At 37.5% G+C, this 17,377-nt stretch overlaps 1 protein-coding gene across 2 annotated transcripts; it reads right to left on the bottom strand.

Moving 5' to 3' along the window:
• Window positions 1–1,393: 1,393 nt before the first annotated feature.
• On the bottom strand, window positions 1,394–17,371 carry LOC139150262 (titin homolog). Of its 2 annotated transcripts, XM_070722516.1 has the most exons (9): window positions 17,172–17,371; window positions 14,136–14,249; window positions 13,582–13,617; window positions 9,757–10,532; window positions 8,109–8,135; window positions 7,169–7,248; window positions 6,404–6,538; window positions 5,847–6,046; window positions 1,394–4,247 (listed from the first exon to the last, which is right to left on the bottom strand). In XM_070722516.1, exons 1-9 carry the CDS (start codon window positions 17,209–17,211, stop codon window positions 4,237–4,239), a joined length of 1,419 nt encoding a protein of 472 aa, XP_070578617.1. In that variant the 5' UTR covers window positions 17,212–17,371; the 3' UTR covers window positions 1,394–4,236. The 2 variants fall into 2 exon arrangements, with proteins under 2 accessions (XP_070578617.1, XP_070578616.1); XM_070722515.1 differs by lacking the exon at window positions 8,109–8,135 and having other exon boundaries at window positions 4,063–4,247; window positions 17,172–17,363.
• Window positions 17,372–17,377: the final 6 nt, after the last annotated feature.

Here is a 17,377-nt window from a genome sequence, read left to right as displayed (position 1 = left end):
TCTGCTGGTACCGCCATTGTATTTAGGTATATGGTCATGAAATTATTATCATTATCTTGGTTACTATAGACTTATCATATTCCCGACTTCCTTTTTAAGATCTGTGGCGAAACCAAACTGATCAATGAATGAAACCCTTCCCGATAAGCTTACTATCAACCAGTAAGCTTACCGAAATGTAAACTAACAAGTTATTTACTGAATCCTTTTAATTAAAATTCTCAGGAACAGGATTGTACAATACAAATTTACCTCCATACATGTATATCAACACCGTGTCAGTACCATTCCTTATTGTACGGTAGCCGCGTGCTAATCTATCCCCCACATGGTGAGATACAGATAGCTCTGTACATATAGTACTCGTACCAGTGGGTAGCTCAATCGTACCTGTGGGTAGCTCAAAGAAATGAAAAGTTTCCCTTCACCGAAAAATACACTTTCCGGGAAGTATCTTGGGAAACCCTCGACTACATGAATAATATAAAGAGATCGTGAACATGGTAGCTTTATATCTTAAAATCAAATTTGGCTGAAACATGGGGCGTTGCCGCAAATTCTGCCAGTGTGCATCCTCCGCTCGCACGGGTCCGTTGCGGAAGCATCCAGCTGCTCGGACACGAGACCTTGGCAAGCGAAGATGGCCAGTGTGCTGCAGAATTTCTACGGTTGCCAGAGCAGGTGAGAATGGAATTCGGCCATATGGAATTTCAAGTCGGTAAATCATAGGTCATTTGTTCCTGAATGGTTTAAAGTTTCTTTACTGAAAGATTATGCAAGAGGGCGCTTACTTAAATCCCTTTCCATGATTGCACAGGTGGTTATTGCCATCTGCATGCCTGTCACAAAAAACTTAAAATATCACGACAGCTTAGTTTGTAAATTTTTCGGTGAACTTTCTGTGAAGTAAATGGAACAATGTCATGTTTATTATCAATAAAGAGAATATTAAAAGGAGAAAGTCACCAACATTTGGTGTTATTTTTTTCAGGTTTATTTTGTGCTTTGTGAGGAAAATTTCTATACTGCACACTGAAACCTGTTCTCATGTTTCTGGGAAAGTTCAAATCACAGTGTTGTCATCAGATGTTTGCTCTGCCAAACTTTTGTCTCGAGGAAGGGGTTTCAGGTCAAACGCAATGAGATCATTTACTTTGCACATTTTAACTAATCTTTGTCTGCTATGTTCACAGCAAAAGTGCTGGAGGACTAAACAAGGGGGCTTGCAGAATGAACAATAATTAGAAATGTAGGAACAGTCCCTCAAACGAAAACATTGAGATTTTTTTATATTCTTTTCTGAGTTTCCACATCTGCAACAAAGAAAGGAGCTATGAGACAAGTGAAGTAAGCTTGTGATTTAAAACACTGTATCAGCATTTTGTGACAAAGATTGGACACCTTATAGAGGAAATGGGATGTTTATTGCATTTAAAGAACAATGAAAATGTAACTTACAACAACAGTGGGAGAATTATTTAAGAATAAAGTTCACGTACATTTCCAAATCAGGGAATTATAAGAAAAGACTGAAAAGATGCGAAAAAACCATACGAGAATGGCCACCAAGCAAGCGCATGTTGAATGGTATTGCAGCACAAGTTGATGTACATACATACATCAAAGTACATTGTATGAAGTTTCAATGGAAACTGTTAGCACATGTTCCATTATAGTTTAAACATGGGGAAAAATGCAACAAAATGATTGCACCGTGGCCATATTAGATTACACAGGGACAAACGTTCTGCATAATGTTCCTTGACATGACATTGGTTGAGACACATCCCAGCTATGGAATTGGACATGAAAAAGTCAAAACAAAATAGCTTTCGGGCAACCATATTGGATCTAATCATGACATAAAATACTAGTAACATGCATATGTATGCCGTAGTACATAGTCCCCATATCAATTTCAAAAGAGATCTGTTCTTGCCTGTCTGTGTAATGGCAATGCACATGGAAAAGTCATGACAGTTGTTGGCCTGGCAGCCACATTGGATCATACTGCAAAACAAACTAACATGCACATGTATATCATAGGGTATTATCCTTGTGGGAGGTATGACATAATTTGGACTAGAAATGTCGGAGAATTGGCACCAAACAGACAAATTGAATCTTTAGGTTTCCTGGACTGTGTCAGAGGGGAGTCAAAGTACCCAAAAAGGATGAATATTGTAAAATTGGAAACAATGAAAACAGTGTATATTGGCAGTATTAGGTGCTTTTTTCATTCAAGGTCTTCATATTATCAAACTGGGACAAATCTGTGAAATCTGTGGTCATGCATGTCTGCCCTAAAACACAAACAGAAAATGACCACAATTCCACGTAATCTACAATGATACATATTGATATAGTAGAGTAAAAATGTGATATACCGGTATTACCTCTACCAATTCTGAAGGACAGTTGATATTGTTGAAAATACATCAAAACAGCAAGTAAATAAAATCTAACAGAATGAACATAATTTAACATGAATGAATAGAAATACTTCTACATTGCTAACAACAAAGTTTGTCATCTAATTTAAAAGAAATACTTTATTCTTAATGCTGACCGATACTGATTTAATGAAGTTATTCAACATCATTATTTCATATTTTATAAATGGTTCAACTAACATGCTTCACTTAGTTATGAATATTTATTAACCAGATCATAGACCCTGGTTATAGGGTCTATGATCTGATGTCTATGACCAGATGTAGTTGAATAGGAATGCAAATGAGCAGATGTTGACTACCCTTAAATCAGTACGGCAGAAAATACTGGCCTGATATAAAACTCAAAAGAGACACTTGTAGGTGTGATAGGAGCAGGTGTTAGCTGACACCAACCCCCTGACTACCAGTGCCAATGTCATCCCATATGACAAAGATACTGTGAACACACAATGCAATCTTGCCGGAATTTTCCAGTACTCAATGTATATACAATAATACCACACTAGATATTGCCGGCACTCAAGGTAGTCAATGGGATGGAGCACGCTGGCTGTTTGGAAGGTTGGGTTTTATTTACGTAAGAAACAGCTGCTGCTCTACCAAAAGTTTTTTGAAAATATTCTTAAAATTACTAGCACCTTACATAACTGAAAATATGCTATGAAACTAAAACTACAATAACTATGATGTGTTCAGGGAAATCAAAGGCAGTTATTCAAACTGCATTGTCTTTCTCACAAACACATTTAAAAGTCTGAAATACGATAATAGTAGTCAAGAATTCATGATAAACAGAAGCTAACAGACATTCTAGAATGTACATTTACGTATTATTTCCTGATACTTTTCTTCATTCAGCCTAGGAAAGCAAGAGTGGCATAATGAGTCACCTTGTGTGACAGACAATTGTTGAGATGGTTCTGACATCATCAGTATTTTCTGAGCTGAATGAAGAAAAGTATTAAATCGTGCAAAAGCTACAACACTTTCTGAAAAAAACCTAGAGTCTGCAAAAAACTCAATTTCGCATTTAAACTTCTGAACTATTTGTAAAGATATTGATACCCAATGGGCAAGATGGCAATCACTTCAAGATGTAGGCCGGGAGAGATCGAGGAAGAGCTCAGTCTGTAAAGGACCACCAGCCATACATGATTTCAAATAATAGCATTAATCCAGAAATTCACCTCAAGTTGTCATGATTTGCATACTTTTTTAAACTCAACAGGAGGTCACATCTGGTAACAGTACACTGTACAGATGTGGCCAGGGTAAAGGCCCACTGGACCAAACAGATGGTTATTATTTTCCTTCAAAGTTTCAAACTCTGCACTGAACAGGTCCTTCAATTGTGCACACAAATGCTACATCACCGGCACTGAAATAGGCCAATGTCCAGAACATGTGAACACATGCTTTCACTGGATCCAGCATGATGGTTGATGAAGACAATTATTCTCTTCAGTACTGACAGTCATCCACATTGATTACTTTGAACATGACGCTTCCTTTGAAAACATTTCAACACGCTCACCGTGAAAGCATTCTTTGAAATTGTTACTATGAGGTTCATGGAGTTAATTGCAATGTCATGAAAGCATAAGACAAGTGGCAGAGCCAGGGTGACATCAGCTTGGGATGGGAACAGCTGCAAGGGTGGTATGTGCACGTGATGAAGGTGAGAACTGCGGTGACCTCGCCCTTGACCTGATGTTAATCTCTGCTGGTTCACTACGTGCTGACTAGATGCATGCATAGTTTGGCTGATCTAGTGAGACGCTCATGGATTGTCTGAAAAATTGAAAAAGATGAATCCTACATTCAGTGGCATACAGAGCAACTATGCAACAAGTCGTTTTACATTATTTGTATGCATGGGTGACAATTTTGTTTTTAGATGAACACTGCACATAATGTGTGAAAAGGTTCCCCTGATAATTCTAATGTCGAAAAGCATGGCTGAATGATAAATGGTAAATGAGAGAATACGAGACAAATTTTAACTTTTAGATTACTGTCTTTCAGTTATTTGGCAAGTAAGTGTTTCAGCCAATTTACACCAACACATCCTCTGACATGTGAACCTCAATTTACAACTCAATTGCGACAGCCCAGTTGCAATATATTCTGATCAATATTCGACTTTGTGCCATTCTTCAAATACTGCCCTCTCTGGCAGAAATGATCACACTTCTCATAAATAAATGACTTGGATATTGTTAAATCAAGCTGACATAACATTTTCCTGCCCACAAAATTTGATCACAGATGCCGACAATAGCTAACTTTACTAGTGTTTGACATAAATGACTTGTCGATTAAAATTAATCGGTACTCGGAGGATGCAATTGATTTTAAAGGGTTGACTTCAGAAAAACTTTGTTATAGATAGAATCAAAATATAAATTTCTGACAAAATTAGGAAGGTGATAAAAAAGACACTGGATAGAGGAAAGAACAAAGTCCATTGATATGTAAAAGATGAAGGAGACCATAGGAGTTTAGCATGCAGGCAATGTGGATAGGCAAACCATGTGAGGCATGGACTGGGTGAAAAATGAGAACCGCATGAAACTTAAAAATCTGAGCAGGTTTAAAGATGTAAGACATTGACGATAATCTCCGCAAGAGAGTCATACAGCACTAATTAACTAAGAAAAACTCACCAAATAATAATCTCTACATAATAAATCATATTTATGGACATAAATTAGAAAGGTAATGTAATTGAGAAAAGAAGACTTTACAACTTCAGTTATTATCTATCGCCTACAAAAACATTTCATGATTATAAGGAACAGTGTCATAAGCTTTTGATCTACTATTGCTAACAAAATGATTTTTAGGCATGAGTACTGTTCAACAATAAGGTAGCCAAAAACAAACCACACAATTGACATTTCTTCCTGTTACACATGTCTATCCCTATGCTTAATATAATCTAAACCTTCTTAAAATAATATTCAAGACAATGTCATTCAGGGTCCAAAACTCAAAGACACTTAAATTCAAGAACTTTCAAGGACTGTTCAGCAATTTTCAAGGACATTTTGAGGTCGAAATACTATTTTCTAAGTATCATTTGTACAATATATAAGTACTATTTTCTAAGTATAATTTGTACGACGTACAATTTCACATATCATCTTTACGATATCATAACTGATCAGGTTGTGATTTTCAAGAATTATTGGTGGCTTATCAATTGTCCAGGGCTTTCCAGGACCCAATTCCATTTTCGAGGAGCTTTTCAAGGACTTTCAAGGAGGAAGTTTTAAAGTTCAAGGAGTTTCGAGGACTGTCTGAGCCTGTGACATTACATAACACTGCAGCGATGACTGGGATGAGGTAACACAGAAAAGTCATCTGTACTTGATGTATGCAACCTACCACTTGATGACTGAGACTCTGATAGCAAAGGGGAAAGCACACTATTATCTGGAGAAGATATGGCTGTTTCAAATCCATCATCGTGTGAGCTACATGTACTGGTAGACATGTCTGGTGTCATACTCTCAATGGATTCATCTTGTTTCTCAAGTCTATGGATGAACTGCTCCAAGTCCTCAAGGGTCGGTATCACAGTCCGACTGCAAGTGACCAAAACATTCAATTTCAAGTAGACCCACTTTGGCAAAGTGACATGATCCATGGTAAGAAAATGGAGACAACTAGATTTCCATCCTAATTGGTCCGAGTAAGGAAAATAGTCAAGCTGAAGTTTTGCACAAAGAATTAAATACAAGCAACAGTGAATGGTTGATTTCATGTCTGAGAATTCCATGGACTTGCAATTTTTCCTTTCCTGAAAATTGTAACTTTCTATTTGAGTTTTCTCAAAGAATGCACCCTGACAGCAAACTGTTGGTGTAGTGCAAATATTTTACAATAACTGCAAATGACATTGAACTTTCACTTTGAGAACCCAGAAGGAAAACTTTGCCTACCTTGTCTTGTAGAGGATCAGTGATTTGGTGCCACTCACTATCTTGGAAGGTATTATTCTCACAGTTAAATGAAACAGTGCAGTCAACTTCAGAACTTCGTCCTTCTCTTTTGGTGATTTTGTGAAGATGCAAAAGCTGAAATTTGATAAGAAACCACTAAGGACATATTGTACACTGGTGACTAGAGAAAAGTCTGTGATGTGTTCTGGTATATTTGAATCAAATACTGAGTTGTTTGACCTGTCAGCATATCCCCTCTGTGAGGTTGCATATCGCTTGTACTGGAAACATTGAAGAACACCCATTACAATTGTAATTCGATGATATTGGTACATATAATTACATGTCAGCAACATTAGCTGCTACCAACAGAATTTAAGACAAATTTTGTATATTTCCACCTGTGTTTATTGCTGGAATTCAAGGTCTTAGCCCCTGACATGTGATTTCTACAGTTTTCATTGAAGCACTCATCACAACAGCAGGACCATTTCTGTTGTTGTAGTACTAAAATAATGTTTAAGTCTTGAAGGGTAGTTTGGATAAACACTGAATTTTTGCATTTTAGTGACTGAACTGGTGCTGTGATCTCAATTCCCCCTATATATCTTGTAACCAAGGTGTCACAAATTAATTTCTGACTTCATATTTTCTAAGTTCCACATCAAATTTCTCACAAATGTATTTCCCTACCATGATGTATTACAATACAATCACTGTACAATGTCAGTAAACGTGACAAATTCCAATCTTTTGAATACTTACTGACGTAAGCCATTCTGAAGGCCCTTTTTGATCTTCTTGTAATTACTACAAATGTACTTGACATCGAGACACGAGACATACTGCAACAAATAAAGAACACTTGTTAAAAAATTTGTGAAAAGTCACTGAAATAGGAACTGACTTAGAGTTATTTGCTATATGAGAACTCATTCAGACTGTTGCACTTCAGTTACCTTCAGAAATGTTTGGTGTGTTTCTTGAGTAATCAAATTTTTCTGTACATATTTACTGTGCAGGAAAGAGTATCTACAAGCCTACAGATGGTGTCTGTGCATTGAAGTATCTTGTATTGACCCTGCGTGCTTTCGATTGTCTTTTTCTTCAATTGTTGAACATCACTAGGAGACTGGAGGACCTTTTCAAAAACTTGATTGGCCAAAATCAGACAATTTGCATCACAGAAAGGATGTCTAGGAGGACACTGACCAGCGTACTTTATCCCCTATTCAGTCAAGTTCATATTTCATCATCAGGTCAAGTTGTTTACAACCAGAGAGGCATAACATGTCCTATGTGTTGCACTGTAACAAAGACTTCAACATTTGAAGGGCCTGAAAACACAGATGCTGTAAACATGATTTTAGCTGACTAAAGCTGCGATAACACACCATGCCAAGTGGGTGAAAATACATGTACATTTGGCTCAATATCGCTTTTTACTGACTTGGAAAATGGGAAAGTGAAAGACCTGGCAGGATAAGGGTTAGAGTATAAACTTCCTTTCTGAAACATTTTACACACTTAGAGATAGCAGCATCATTTTTTAACTTGAGAACAAACAAAATTGATAACTTTTATAGAGGCTAAAATGTTGTTATGGTCCAAAACATGAAAATGAAATTCATCAGCTGAACCTAGAAAAAGTTCTGAGCAACTCCTTACCATATGTTGAAAAACATCAGTTGACTTGACTACTTACCAGTGGTTTTGTGTCACAATTTTCACCCTTTTTGAAAAATCAAATAAGCCAATTTCAAAAAATTACAACTTAAAACTGAGAAAGATGAAAATAAAATAAAAATCATAAATATACCGTGTAAGCAGTCCTACATCAATAGTACATGTAAGCTGCCAACACCAGAATGTTTGCTTCACCAAATGAATTTTTGCAATACCTACAGAGACAAGCTGGTGAATACATCAGTCTGATAAAGAATATGCATGATCTGTAATCTGGACTTATTACCGTATATATTATCTTTGACATTTGCCAAACCAAACATTGCGGTTATGGTAGTATTTAAGTCAAAACTACAACTTTGTAATTTCATGTAGGTCCTGAGGAAGTGTGTAGCCCTCACCCAGTTTACACGACATGTGCGACCACTTTTATGGTACAACTGTCCATGTCAGTTGTTGCAGTGATTACAATCATGCAATCAAAACATTTTCCTGACCGATGACTTCTGCTTGTGCTATTTTTTGCTTCATCTATAATGATGTGTGTCACTCTGTGACAATTTAAAGGTTTATGGAAAGTACAATCCTGAAGCATTCAAAAGTTGGAATATTAGCAGACAGTGTACATCGCCACTGTAAGACAGGAGATAGTGATGCAAAATGTACACAATACAAGTCATCATTGATGACACAGTCCCCACTTGTTAATGGGTACTTTGATTACAGGTCCTCAGAGAGGATAGAGTCCTCTTCATTAGGTCTGTGAATAAAATACTTTTGAATAAATTCGCTTGATACATGTTTGAGTTGTAGTTCAGGACATGAAAAAATCGTAATAAAATGGCCACATGGTGGCCATATTGGATCGTATCACAAAACAAATCAATGTGCATATGTATGACATAGGTCAATGTCCTTGTACCAACTTTGATTTAAATCGGTTTAGATATGCCTGAGTTATGCCTTTGTACATGAAAAAAATCATAACAAAATGGCCGCAAAGCAGCCATATTGGATTGTATTACAAAATAATTGACATGCATATGTATGACACTGGTCAATCTCCTTGTACCAACTTTGAATAAATTCGCTTGATACATGTCTGAGTTATGGTTCTGGACATGAAAAAACGTAATAAAATGGCCACACGGCAGCCATATTGGATCGTATCACAAAACAAATCAATGTGCATGTGTATGACATAGGTCAATGTCCTTGTACCAACTTTGAATAAAATCGGTTGAGATATGCCTGAGTTATGGCTCTGTACATGAAAAAATCGTAATAAAATGGCCGCCTGGCGGCCATATTGGATCGTATCACAAAACAAATTGACGTGCATATGTATGACATAGGTCAATGTCCTTGTACCAACTTTGAATAAATTCGGTTGAGATATGCCTGAGTTATGGCTCTGTACATGAAAAAATCGTTACAAAATGGCCGCACGGCAGCCATATTGGATCGTATATCGGATCGTATCACAAAACAAATCGACGTGCATATGTATGACATATGAAGTAATCCTTGTACCAAGTTTGAATGAAATCGCTCCAGGCATCTCTGAGATATCTGCGTGAACGAACGGACGGACGGACGGACGGATATGACCAAACCTATAAGTCCCCCCCGGACGGTGTCCGTGGGGACTAAAAATATCACTTCACCTTGGCAATTTTCTGGGGTCGTTCACTTGATTCAAAATCTAGTTTTCTCTTCACTACCACTGAGCTGCTCTCAGATGATTCTCCATCACTATCAGAACATGTCACGTCATCTTTGTGTTCTTTGGAAATGTCAGTGCTTTCACTGACCATTGACTCGTCAGGTACCAAAATCACGTCTTCTGAATCTTTTGAGTCATCGTTTTCTGCATCTATTTGTATCTTGTCTTCCACAGCTGCACCATTCTTGTCAGCTGCAGCTGTATCATTCACGCCTGCTGTGGCTGCACCACTCTCATCTTCCACAACTGCAAGACTGTCATCTTCTGCAACTGTGCATATCTCATCTCCCACTCTTTCACAACTTTCATCTTCCATGTCAGTACAAGCCTGCTCAGTGTCACCACCAGCAGCTAGGGTCACCTCAATATCATCCAGTCTTTTGGCAGCTTTCTGGTGAGAGACTTTCCCATGCTGGGGGAACATCTTTAACTTAATCTTCAGTTTCTGTACCTTTGGTTTTGACCTTTTTACATCATCTGCCCTATCAGGTTCGTTCTCTGTTGATTCACTAACCACTTCACTTTCACTCTTGTTTTCATCAAGCCTCACAACTTCTGTGTCCATCTTTTCAGAGCTTACACTATCAGACATGACATCAGCTGCTTTACACTCCAGGTCTGCAACAGTTCCATTGCCTCCATTGCCCCGTTTCTTCCCACTGTCCCCTTTCTTTCCCCTTCTGGATTTTTTCCTGGGAAGGCTGTCCAGCCTATTTTCTAAGATAAAGAATCAGTCGTAATTGTTACTAATTTTGGTAATTGTCTTCACTGTTGCTGTTTCAAAAATCTAATTTTAATACCAAATGTCAATATTGCCTTTGCTGTTTCACTGTGCTGTCAAAAGGAGTAACAGGATTGTAGTCCATTTCAATCAAATCACATATCAATTTAAAGTATGGTGAAGCAAACATACAACTTACACATTAAACCACAGACAGAGGTACTCTACTGTCTGTGATAATAGAAAACTTACATTGTATGCTGTTACCATCAAACTGATTACCACAGAAGAGAATTCAAAAAATATGTCGTACAATGTGAATGAGTGTGATCCTGTTAGTAATCAGCGAAGATCATTTCATAAAGTCTTTGAAAATTTAAAGAACGAAAAGAAAAGGGACTCCATTTGGCAAAATTCATTGACAAGAAACGTTTTTCTCGCTTTGCTTGATCATCTCTAAAACCAGGAACAGAGTAGTAATTCTGTCTTGTCTAGCTCTCTCTCTTGGTTGCTGTCCAACAAAATCATGTCATCTTCCATTGTGATATAGGCATATTTGTATTTTGATAAATCATGTAACTATTATCCAAGATTGAATTAAATGATCTGGTCATTTAAGGCCTGATCCTATCATCTTAACCCTTTTACTCCCAGTTCCCTGTATACAGGTCCAACTTTACCATAGAAAACAATGGATTTGGGACAAACCATGGTGGTGAAAGGGTTAAATTATCATATCAAAGAGCTGTGTAATTTGTTGACTTTTCATTTGATGATAAAGAACAATTATGTGCTAATCATCGCTGCAATCGTGTACCTATCCTAATCATTCCTGAATATAACATTACAAGACACTTTAATCAAAGCATTTAAAAATGGTACCGGATTTTTCTGAGAGTACGCCCACTCGAAAAACTGCCCATGGGTGGTTATTTAGGGGGTGGGCCGTTATTAAGAATTTTAAATTTCATCTCAACCTTTGTCTACGGCATTTCAACTTGACTCCCCTTGAAAAAAATTACCTACGCAAAGGTCAAAAAGTTTTATAAAGCGTACAAAATAAAATAAGTTACACGTCTAAGATAATTACTTCGGCGATATATGGCCGTATCCCCTATTTATGCTACTAAAATGCAGGTGGAATGATCCAGAAGAACGCAAAGTCAACGTTAGAGTTTGCCACACAATGCCGACAATGATTGACAGATGAAGCAGGAGCCAGGAATTTTCCATTCTGCACGATGGGGATCATGAAATAAATAAAATGACTATCATAAAAAATAACTCTGTTTCATTATTTTTTTATTTAATGTACATCATTACTTTTCAGGTTTTTTTCGCTTTGATACAAAAATCTGATGATTTATATCGCGTAAATTTGTTGCATTCACAAACGTAACAGTAGTAGTAATCCCTAGTAGAAATGGTATGATCCACAATTGTTTACGATTATTGACCTCTTTGCGTGCAACGAATGTGAAATACTGTATCTATTTTCACACGTTCGACTACTTTGATTAACTTGTTACACTTACAAACTGGGTCAACCTCAGAACACGTGCACACGTCAAAATCTGATCGATGATTTTCTTCGCTTAAATTTGAATGCGTTCGACAAACCATGGAGGGCGGTGACCTCTCAACTTCTAAACACAAACTAAGAGATTCATCGTGTGATATCGATGACCATCGTTCGTCTTATGGACATTCCCAGTCTCACAAACTGAAACCAAACTTTTACTTGGGGGGGGGGGGGGGGAAGTTCAGTACTAGAATCTATGATTATTCGTGGCGCGCGGATGCTGGCCGCGGCAGTAATCTCTTAGTTTGTGTTCAGAAGTTGAGAGGTCACCGCCTACGTCACTGTAGTGACATACTGCAGGGATCCTCGACCAACAGTTTTACGCTAGCAAAATGGCGGTTTCCGTGTAGTCATGTCGGGCAAACTTAGAAAAAAGGCGATATTTCAGTGAATTTTGAGCGGATTTCTGGTCTGGTGAGTCCCTAATAACCAAGCTGTCGATGAGTGTTGGCAATTTGTAATTTGGATGGAAAATTTTTCGAAATATCGTCGAGCAAACTTGCGCAAAGGGTGCTTGCGGCGGAACATGGACGCTAGTCTATTGAATATCCCATAGCTGTGGTGGCGGGGTTAAAATCGTAAAAGTCAAAACCAGCCCGTAAAAGGCATGAATCCCGTCTGAAAACACCACAGCTATGGACCCACAGCTACATAGAAGTCGATCTGTTGAACACTAAACTCCAGAGTGTGCTGAGTGGGGGGCAAGACGTCGACCAGTGCAGCTATGACCTTGACAGCAGCGTAAGCAGTACAGACAGCGAAGAGGAGTTCGAATCGCGACGGCGATGAGGGTTTTTTTGTCGGACTCTGACGAGAGCGATTTCGAAGGATTTTAGTGGCGATATGCTAGTCATTGTGAGGAACACTTGTAGATTTTAGTCCTAGCTGTCATATTGTCTTCCGAAAACTTAGCACAATGGGACCTTGTGTTGTCACGGTTGTGTGTTGATTATCCATGTGTTATTTTTACCCGACTCGTAATTTATTTTTCCGTGTGTGATTTTATTTTCCAAAGAGATGTGTATAATTATTATTGCAATTTGTGTTGATATACAAATAAAAGAAATCTTGATCGTATCTTGGGTTCAGTTTAGTTTTATGCGTGCGTGAATGAGTGCATGAGTGTCAGTTTATGTTATTGTATGATGCATCAGAAAATTGCAACATTGTGTCCTTTTTGTTGAAGATGGATCTGTTGAATTTGTAGCGCACAATGACGAAAAAGAAAACAAAACTCGAGAGAAAAAAATGAGTGGATGTTTTGCAGCGTTCTACCGTCATTTATTTTTGGTTTTGTGATCAACAGTGATAAAATAACTCCTTATTTTTAGTTAATTGGCCGTAAATTTTTACCGAATTACGGCCCTGGGCCGTTATTTAGCTACATGTGTGAAGCAGACAATGTAGCCATTTTTGTTTAACGGCCCTGGGCGTACTCTCAGAAAAATCCGGTATATACTTACGTAAATCATGATTGCTGACCTCCAAAGTCTTTATCACTGTGACAGAAAAGAGAAGGTAGTCATTGGAGTTGTCGAGATCTATGTTGCAAATTTTGTAACTGCACAAACAACAAAACAAGTTATGAATATGAAAATATTATAATCATACAGCAATACCGTGTTGTTTGATGAACCTGAGGCAGTTTTATATATCATGAATATGCATGCATCATTGCCGCATTCCAATATGGCTAACACCTGAACTTTCATTTTCCAGATGTACAGCAGCATAAACTTGTCATTTGACCAAACGTTAGATGCAAACCCAGAACTGAATGTAATTTCAGTTTAGATGACTAATGGTAGATCCCCACCAAGCCACATTAGCTTTGCTTTTGTTGTATTTCCAGTCTCCAACTACATGTATATAATCCCGATCCATGTTCCATAGTTGTTTTCCATCATTGAACATTTTTTTCATTGAATTCAAAGAATTTAATCCTTGAATCACACACAAACTTGATGGGTACTTCTACTTTCTGAGTGACAATTTATTGTATCACTTATATACCTACCTTTAAGTGTCTTCTGAAAGAGTTTGAAAGACTGCAACATGACATCCTTTAAATCTGCTCTCTGCAACCTTTGGCAGTTACTTATAATGCCTGACAGTTCCTCTGAAATGGAATCTGATCATGAAACTATGCATTAGAAACCTATGCATTTCACATTTTTTCTTTTTACATTTTCAATACATTTCAGCGGTGCATTGTCTTATTGTAAATTCAGTGTCTGCAAATCTACTCATTTGGTTGGATACTGAAAAAATAAAATTCTGGAAAAGACACGCTCACTGCGTGGAATCCTTGAAGTGGAAACAATGAATAAGGAAACTGCATTTCTTCATTCTGACCATCCCCTCCTAAAATCTAATGTACCTTCCCTCTGGTTTTCACACACACAAGATTTCATTTACTGTATTTAAAACATTTAACTTCTAATTACCCTGTGAGTAGCTGTGAATGTTGTTGTAAATCACCTTATAACCCAAAGCTGGGTAAAGTTCGTAACAGTGCTGTATATCATGGGTGAGTGAACATTTAAATACAACTTATTGTGTGTCTGCATTTTTAGTGAAACAGTTCTTACAGGATACTGAAATCCTGAGTTTCTTCACCGAGATATAAACTGACAAGATATGAACTGAAAATGCTACCATATTATATTTCAGTATATGTTGCAGTTGTCTGTAAATTGACACTTTTATCTGTCATTATTTTCACAAGTTTGCGATTTCATTAATTTGCAATTTGTGGCTAGTTGACATGAAACTGCAAAATGTCTTTCAATATGCCTTCTCTTTATTATCATTAAGGAGGTTCTTTCCTACCTCTTTGTTATGATCAACATCACTATCAAACTTCACAAAACTTGGTACTGCCATTTTAACAGATAAAGGCAAAAATGACAAAGTTCATCAAACATGCAAATTGTTAATTATTTTACATGGAACTGTCATACATGTATGTCTTTCAGTTCTTCTGTATTACTAAGTAAGCAATGTCTGTACAGTTTCATCTATTTTGATGCAATCACCTTCCTCCCTGTATCATCACGCAAACATCACTGAATATGGAAATTGGCAATCAGCTGAAATGAAACTGCTAAAATATCGCCTATTAGGAAAGTTTCTATATATTTGAAAATGGCTTAGTAGGTGACATTAGAACACTATGTGACTTTCTTTCAAAACTGTCATATCATTGTATCGTCAATGTAGATTGCAACTTTCAGCAGCTTTGGTCGAAAGCTTTTTTAAATATGGAAATCAGTAATAAGCTGACATGAAATACATATCTTTCAGTACTGCTATATTATTGCATCATCAATATCCATAAGCAAATTACAAATTACTTGATGTGACCAATTATTTGACACAATATGTCTTTCATCTCATACCCATGTTGTTATGGGCAATATCTGTATCATATTTCACAACCGGGGTAATGCTTTATAAAAATACATCATTACTATCCAAATTAGCAATCAACTGACAATGAACTGCCATATATCTGTATAATGTGGCAAGTTTCATTGAGTTTGGTAGAATCCTTCCAGCTATACATCCCTTATGGTTCTACTCTGGAATAAAAAGGATGCGATGCGTTCTACAGACTCAGTACGCTCAAGAGATCACGTGATGGCGGTGCAAACCTACATTTGTACAAACATGTATGGAAATACACATACTATGCACGTTTGCGCACATGGGTTTGTTTGTAACGTGGTCCATTCGAATTCTGGTTTAGTCTATTGTAAAACTTTCTTAAACGTGCAAATGAGCAATATCATGGATGAGAAACTGCAAAAATCATGAAAACTGTCATGCATTTGTATGATCAATATCTGTACCAAGATACAAATTGAGAATATATGCAAATTTATTACTAATTATGCAAGCCACATTCACAAAAAAATAATCAGTCCTATCCATTACCAAATAAAATCTATGTGCTGGATACTATTCTTGTTTGTGCAACCATTCATGACATTGATTGATGATTTATGTTCAGAATTGAAAAATTTCATAAAATGTGCAAATTAACAGTTAATTTCCATGTCACACTTACACGGCCTGCAGTAAAAGTGTAATCAATATTTGTAGCATGTCTCATGAGATTTTCAGCAGCTGTTGTTGATTTATATTAATTTTTCTGTAACATCAATTATGCAAATTGGTATGAACTATGCAAGCCACGCCCATTACAAACTAATCAGTTCTTCCAACTACAAAACAAAAATACATGTCAGATTTTATTCCAAGGCAATCTGATATTGGTTCTTCAGAAATTGTGTCTCACACACAGACAGACACACGTACGATGATAATTGCACATGTGAACATGTGAGCTAAACAGCCCTTCTCATTCTCAGGTCAGGGTTACACATGAAGTATCATTATTACTATTACTATTTTGTCAATAACAAGAATTAGAAGCTACTCATTTTATTCCAGCAAGCGCAATAGACTAGTGTGGCATTGTCAATGGACACTCATCCACAGGCGCTCTTTAGCTGGGTAGGCAGAGTCTGCTAAATTGATCGATTTTCGGCTCAATCTATCGATCCCGTGGTCGATATGCCCGCCACTGCAGCCTAAATACTCACTTAGGTTGCAATGGCGGGCATATCGACCACGGGATCGATAGATCGAACCGAAAATCGATCTATTTAGCAGACTACCCAGCTACAGAGCGCCTGTGTCATCATCTTCCTGGTTCACTGCAATGTTATGACAGACTCCGCCCCCATCACTCTTCATCATCATCAAACTTCTGTCATTTATGTACAGCCTGCTCAGCTAATAAGTGGGCCAACAGGGTACATAAATTGGAAAGACTTGGTGGTTAAGTTGGCGCCGTGCGAAAGATGTACAAGTGTGCCGTTGCTTCTATATCTATTAGTGACACAGCTTCACCATCGCAGTTCAGCCATGTTACATAATCTAACATTGAATCAGTGCAGCTGCAGTGCAGTGCACTGTGCAGTGTGAGTCTCTCGATCGGTCTCGACTCACAAAAGTTTGTAAAATAAATTTAAAATAATAATACCTGTAAGACTCTGATGTTCAGTTTCCTGTTGACTTCCCATTTCTCTCAATCTACGAATCCTACTTGCAATTGAACTCAGGCATAACTTCGTTGGTGAGCGTATATTGCCTTTTGATTCTGACAGATTCTTTCCCGCCAATATCCGAAAGCTCGCTGTTAATCGAGCCGAACATACCGAAGTTTTCCGAGTTGTATCCAAGTGACGT

This window comes from Ptychodera flava, chromosome 14, assembly GCF_041260155.1.
Source record: "Ptychodera flava strain L36383 chromosome 14, AS_Pfla_20210202, whole genome shotgun sequence".
NCBI lineage: Eukaryota > Metazoa > Hemichordata > Enteropneusta > Ptychoderidae > Ptychodera > Ptychodera flava.
The sequence above is the reverse complement of the archived record's forward strand: the minus strand, read 5'-3'. Positions and strand labels throughout refer to the sequence as shown.

Bases quoted from the DNA above. Each gene is read 5' to 3' on its own strand.
- LOC139150262 (XM_070722516.1), bottom strand. From the start codon at position 17,211: ATGGGAAGTCAACAGGAAACTGAACATCAGAGTCTTACAG. The intron at 10,533-13,581 runs GTAAGTATATAC...TCTTTATCTTAG, and splicing joins GGTCAGCAATCATGATTTAC to AAAATAGGCTGGACAGCCTT. The intron at 8,136-9,756 runs GTGAAGTGATAT...TTTTTCAAAAAG, and splicing joins GACCCCAGAAAATTGCCAAG to GGTGAAAATTGTGACACAAA.